At 49.4% G+C, this 6777-nt stretch overlaps 1 protein-coding gene across 1 annotated transcript in view; it reads right to left on the bottom strand.

Annotated features, from left to right (window-relative positions):
• The window catches only part of PISD (phosphatidylserine decarboxylase), a 61368-nt gene that overhangs the window by 45664 nt on the left and 8927 nt on the right, over positions 1 to 6777 (bottom strand). The window contains exon 2 of the mRNA XM_044444416.1: positions 4955 to 5052. Coding sequence (XP_044300351.1) covers positions 4955 to 5006 — 52 coding nt within the window. The 5' untranslated portion in view covers positions 5007 to 5052. The remainder of the gene's footprint in view (positions 1 to 4954; positions 5053 to 6777) is intronic.

Below are 6777 nucleotides of genomic sequence, written 5' to 3'. Positions count from 1 at the left end.
TGGCCTTCAGTTGGCCAAAGTTGGCCCTCTTGAAGTCCCAGCTTCTAGTGCTCGACCTGCTGCAAGTCCCCATTCCCCTGATCTCAAAGCAAAGGATGGAGTGATCACTTGCATCCAGAGCTCCCCTAATCTGTACTTCATCTATCAGCTCCTCTCTATTGGTCAAGACCAAGTCAAGGATGTTTCCCCCCCTCGTTGCCTCTCGGACCCTCTGTGTGAAAAACCCTCCCTCTATAGCTTCTAGGAAGCGACGCGTCACCACCGAATGAGTCTCCCAACTAATATCCGGGAGATTGAAATCCCCCATAATTACTGTGTCTCTCCCCCGAGATATCCTTAGAATCTGGTCTGTCAGGCCATCATCCAGGGTCTCAAGTTGACCTGGAGGGCAATAACATACCCCCATTGTCAGGCAGCATAGGTTGAGTGACCCAAAGTCACCCAGTGAGTTTCATGGCTGAGTAGGGACTAGAACCTAGATCTCTTGTGTTCCAGTTACACTTAACCACTGTACCACACTGGCTCCATTCCTCTAATAGTGGAAAATGGAGATCCCAAATAAAAAAGAAGAAAACCAAGGTAAAAAGAAGGAGTACTGTAGTGTGGGAGTCTTTTTTTTTTTTAACTGACAGGCCAAACAGCAGATACTTCCATTTCCTCTTTCTTATTAAGGCACAAGAACCTTAGCGTCCTGCCACCACCTGCTGGACAGGCAGATGCTTCTGTTATGGACCAGTCTCCATGGCTGGTTTGTGGGAGCAAAGACCCTAAAAGCAAGACAGAGCATGCACCTGCTGTCAATCTGCTGTGGAAGCACATGCTGCGCTTTAGAGGCATGTGCTGCACTTCCCCCCAGACTGAGCCATCTTTCCACCGTGCAGCAAAAGCTGGATTTGCACTGCTATGATTGGCCACACCTTGAGGCCACCTGCCCTCCCTTCCTGCCACGGGGCACATCACACTGGTCGAACTGGTCATTGTGCTAGGGACAATCTGGTTCACCATGGGTTGCAGGCTTCCTCCCTCTCCCTTGGTCCTCCTCTGGGTGTATCAGGGGACACCACAGAATGACCGTCTCATCTCCTCTACTCTATCTCAGTCGCAAAGACTTCCTCCACCCCCCCCCCACACACATTTTTTTCCTTTTTTGGATTTCACGATCCCTTTTTTTGGCAACCACTGACAGCTTCTTCAAAATGCCTGAGCAACACCTTGGAGGAGCTGTCAGAATTAAAAGCATTTGCACAACTGCAGACCTTCACAGGTGCATGTGCTCAGGGAACTGAAACTTCAGCTGGGACAATGTCCAGGTGTAGCAGTGATCAACCTTGGACATTGCCCAGAGAAGGCTCCCATTTGTTTTTCTCCCCTCCTGTTTGACAGTTAGCTGCCCTGTCAAAACTCCTTTCCCTAAGGAAAAGTGGGGGGCCCTTTGCACTCTCCCAAGCACCCGCAGGCTTGGGGAGAAAGTACATGATATGCACCAGCTACTGGAAATAAAGGAAAACAGCTCTGCAAGTCACAGGTGTCTTTTCCAAGGTGCCATCCAGGCACTTGGAAGGGACAGTCAGTAGCTGTCAAACAGGGACCATGAACCCTAACCCAGTTATGAATTCCAACTATCATGATGGTCTTCACGATCCCCAAACAGATAAGGAAAAAAGCCACAGTGAGTCCCAACAGCTCATTCGTGCAGTAGTGCGGGAGGCAGTGCCAGCCGCCCAAGTGCCATTTGTGCACTTTTGCAATGGCTGGTCCTGGCACTTACCTGAGAGCAGTTCGGCAAGAGTGGCAAGGAGGCCTGTCACATTTGGCAAGGAGCTCAGTAGCTGATTCCCTGTACCCAGAACAGCCTATGGGTTGCTGGGATGAGATCAAGATTCACGCAACGTGACCACCCATTACACCTGGGGGGGTGGACCAGGCAACTCCAGGCTTCTTGGAGGAAACAGATTATCTCGATCCATTTCAAATGGGTTTCAGGCCTGGTTTTGGGACCGAGACTGCCTGTGGGAAGACCTTTGCTGGGACAGAGATGGGGGAATGCAACCCTGTTGATGCTCCTGGACTTTCAGCAGCTTTCAGTACCATCCTCCATGGTATCCTTCCAGAGCAGCTTGCCAAGTTCGGAGTTGGAGGCACTGCGTTGTGCTGGTTCCACTCCTACCTGCTGGACTATCTCCAGAGCGTGGTGCAGGAGGGTTATTATTATACACCATGACAGGAGGTGATTGAGGCCCCATCGGTGAGGGTGTTCAAGGATAGGCCGGACATGCACACGGTGGGCATGTCGTGAGCGGAGCCGGCTGGAGCTGGGGGTCAGACTAGGGGTCAGAGTCGGGGGTCAGGCCCGGGAGGCTCCTTCTGACACACTATGTTTCTGTGTTTTCATGGACTTCCACGGGGTTCAATTTTACCTCCGTGTTTTTCAACATCTACGCGTAAATGAAACTACTAGGATGTTTGGGCTCAAGTGCCATTGATATGCTGATGATACTCAGCTCTGCCTCTTGTTTTCATCTGACCCAGGTGTGCCAGTCTCTACCCTCAGTCAGTGCCTGGACTCAATAATGGGTTGGATGAGGGTCAATAAGCTCAAGTTCAGTCCGGATCAAATGGAATGCTGTTGATGAATAAACCTCCATTCCAACTGGGATATCATAAAACCAGTCCTGGATGGAGTGGCTTCCACAAATGACAAGGTTTGTAGCCTGGGGGTGGTTCAGGACCCCAAGCTCTCTGTGGTTGCCCAGCTGGACTTGGTTGCCAGGAGTACCTTTTTTCAGCTTCAGCTGATAATTTACCAAGTGCTCTCCTACTTGGATGAGGGTAGACTTGCCACGGTCATTTATGCACTGGTAACCTCCAGACTGGACTATTGTAATGCACTTTATGTGAGACTTTTCAAGGGAAGTCTTCAAGACAGCCCAAACTCTCCAAATGATCCAATACAGAGCAGTACAGTTGCTGATGAGGACCAGCTCTTATGAACACATTACACCAGTACACCAACAATTGCACTGGCTGCCTGTTCCAGTCTGGACTGAATTCAAGGTTTTGACTATGCCATAGAAAGCTTGAGACTACACTATTCTAGGGAGCACCTTACTCCATATATTCCAGCCTGCTGCTTAAGAACATTAGTGGAGGCCCTCCTTCAGGTTCCTCTCCCTAGGGAAACTAAACGGGTGTAAGGTCTGGGGCATGGGCACTAGGACCCAGATAATACAGTCAATAAACTACATGACCAAAGTCCAGTCATCAGCCAAATCCAAGTGGTTATCCAGAGCAAGCCAAGGTCAACCCAGGAGCAAACAGGGAAGCAAACAAAGCATAGTCCACACAGCAAAGCATGGCCAAAATAAGCCAGAGGTGAGGAGCCAAGAAGGCAGCACGAGGGCAGGGATTCCTTTGGAACAGGAGCAGGGTCCAGGAGCTGGATCAAGGTCCAAGAGCAAGAGCAACAGCAGACAGGATCCAGACACCACAGATAGCTTCTGCACACTGGAAGCCAGTGGTCAGAAGCTGAGGCACCTTCTAGAGGGAAGAGCCACTTCTTAAATAGCTCTTCCCCCAGGGTTCCCTGGCGATGTTCACGAAGGCCTTGGTAGCTGCAGCAGAGCCTGGGATCAATCCTGCAACTGCCAGGGCTGTTATTCTGCCTTTGGCCAGCAGGAGGGGCCTTGAAGCTGCCCCAATCCTGACAATCACTAAGGTCTTGCATGGTGGCTTCACTGGCTCCCAGCGATAGGTCTTATTTACTGTGGTGCCTTGTCTGTGGAGATCCATTCCTATCTTTAACTAGAACTGGGCAAAACTGGGGCAGGGTAATGTACTATGTCAGAAAAAAGTTGAGATTTACATTCCTTTGCTACACCATTCACTGAACCTCAGAAACATAGAAAGAGTAAGAAGGGGCCTCCTGGCCCATCTAGTCTGACCCCCACCTCCAGCCCCAGTTCATGAAACAACACTTCACAACTTGAACTGTACTTAATGGTTTTGGCAGAATGTACCACAAAAGCTTTAGCTATCAGCAGCTTCAAACTTCAGCTGCTACAGGAGCTACAAGACTAACAGCTTTAGCTCTCCCAACTTGTAGTCACAGGCCAAATGCTTGCCGACAACAGTAAGAAGCATTTAAGCACTAAAGAAGAGCGACACAGCATGCTATAGCACTCGACTCATTCCATCAACATCAAGCACCTCATCACGGGGCCACTCCCCCTTCTGGGTATCATACGAAGGTGACTAACGCTCCCATTTACCTTGGGAATGCTGTTAATGCATCTCTACATTAAAGCCTGCCAGATCACAGTGTTGGTTCACTGGTTCTGCACACACAGCTACATCAGCCAGTCTGGTTCCTGAAGTGCCAAATTATTTCAGTTCTGTGAATCGGGGTCTGCAAATCTGCTTGCTAGAAATAGGCATCTACCTGCACGCATGCGTAGTAAAATCATTTTCTTCCAACTGCTTGCAGAGCGCTTTGATTGTGCTTGCTCTCATTCACCAATGTGCTAGTATTAACCATATCCAAATATTGAAATCACATAATTTATATAAGGGGGCACATGTGTGTGTACATGGGTAATAAAAAGGGTGTGGTATGGTGATGCTGCTGAAAGAAACACTGTGTGAGGTCATTATGGGTCCACCACCAGCATGCAGTCCCCAGAACCCAACCCAACCCTAGCCCTGCAAAATGTGGGCTGCAACAGGAAAGGCCCACCACCAACACCTGATCAAAACTGCGATGGAGAGACTTGGAAATGTGCTACGGCATGTGCGCTCCCCGTCTTTCCCTTGCAAGAAAATCCTTCCCTCTGCTTCCTGGCCGCCTTTAACCGTCTTTGCAGGAACATCCGAATCAGCAAACTATGTTAAGTGCTCCATCCCAAACCATGACTTGTAAGCATGGTTTCAAGTGATGAAAATATATGAACTTTCTTACCAGTAAGAACGAATGGGCAAAGTGGCTGCTTCCATAGGACCAATGTCTTCATGGGATAATTCTCATGCCTCACAACATTACTGTTGAACAGGTTACTACTGTGTAGGAAACATGAAAAATACGCATAAAAATGGGCACATACTTTGAACATCTAATTGCACATATGAGGCACATGCTTTGAGGCACAACCCCACAGAAATCAACAGAACTTAACATTCTATGTGAAATTTCAGGGTTAATTTTGTCTCCTTTGGACAAAGTAATTTCATCTACTTTGGTTTATAGCTGTATGTTGTTATTTTTAGTTCATTTTTCCTGTTTCTGACATGAGCAGACTGTCATCTCTTTTCCTTTTACTGAAGACAGGATATGTAGCTTGCGGGTACTCCTTGACTCACCCTTGTTACTTGAGGCTCAGGTGGCATCAGTGACTCAAAATGCCTTCCACCAGCTCTGGCTGGTGACCCAGCTGTGCCCCTACCTGGACAGGGATGCTGAGTGTTCGGTAATCTATGCTCTGGTAATCTATCATCTGGATTGTTACAACACACTGTATGTGGGGCTGTCCTTGAAGATGGTTCAGAAGCTGCACCTGGGGCAGAAAGCAGCAGCCAGATTAATAACTGAGGCCCAGAGGTCTGAACATGTAAGACCAGTTCTGGGCCACCTGAGCTGGCTGCCTGTATGCTTCCAGTCCCAAATCAAGGCACTGGTCTTGACCAATAAAGCCCTACATGGCTTGGGACTACAATACCTGATGGAACCCCTACCCCAGCCATGATCTACGCAGACATGAAGCTCAGCCTTTGGGGCTTTCCTCTGGTTGCCAACCCCTCAAGAGGCTTGGAGGGTGCTGAATAGGGGGAGGGACTTACAACCTCCCTGCTGGAGTCCACCTGACACCAAATTTACCATCTTTTTGCTGCCAGGTTAAGATAGCCCTCTTTGCAGAGGCCTTTAGAATCCTCCCTGGTCATTCAGGGGCCTGGCACAATTGGCCAGGTGCCTATCTTTTATTCCTGGCCAGGTCTTTTTATTGTTGTTTAATGTTACATAGAAACACAGAAACAGAGCAAGTCAGAAGGGGTCTCCCGGGCCATTTAGTCTGACCTCTGGCTCCAGCCGGCTCTTCTCATGACTTGCCCACCATGTGCACGTCCAGCCTTTCTTTGAACACCCGCACCGATGGGGCCTCAACCACTTCCTGTGGAAGTCCATTCCATACCCTCAGGGTCTTAACTGTCAGAAAGTGCTTCCTGGCATCCAAATCAAACCTTGGTTCCCTGAGCTTTGCTCCATTGGAGTGCATCCTGCATTCCTCTGCAGGGGAGAACAGGTCTCTACCCACCTCCATGTGACACCCCCTCACGTACCTGTATGTCGCCAGATCCCCTCTGAATCTCCTCTTCTCTAGGCTGAAGAGACCCAGTTCCCTCAGTCTCGCCTCATCCCCCATCCCCTGCAAACCAGCCACCAACCTTGTGGCCCTATGCTGCACTGACTGTAACCTGGCTATATTCTTCCTGTAATGAGGCGCCCAAAACTGAACACAATAATCCAGTTGCGGGCGCAGCAGAGTCATATAGAGTGGTAGTAATACCTCTCTGGATCTGGAAACCACACTTCTGGCTATGCAACCAAGGGTGGCATTCGCCCTCTTGACCACCGCATCACACTGCTGACTCATGTTTAGCCTGCAGTCAACCAGCAGCCCGAGGTCCCTTTCACAAGTGCTGCTCTCCAGCCACTTCTCACCTAACCTGTACTTATGACAGCTATTCCTATGCCCCAAGTGCAAGGTCTTGCACTTGGGGCATAGGAAT

The sequence above is a fragment of the Varanus komodoensis genome, unplaced genomic scaffold (assembly GCF_004798865.1).
Source record: "Varanus komodoensis strain SLA01 unplaced genomic scaffold, ASM479886v1 scaffold44_3, whole genome shotgun sequence".
Lineage (NCBI taxonomy): Eukaryota > Metazoa > Chordata > Lepidosauria > Squamata > Varanidae > Varanus > Varanus komodoensis.
This window is presented reverse-complemented; position numbering and strand designations above follow the sequence as displayed.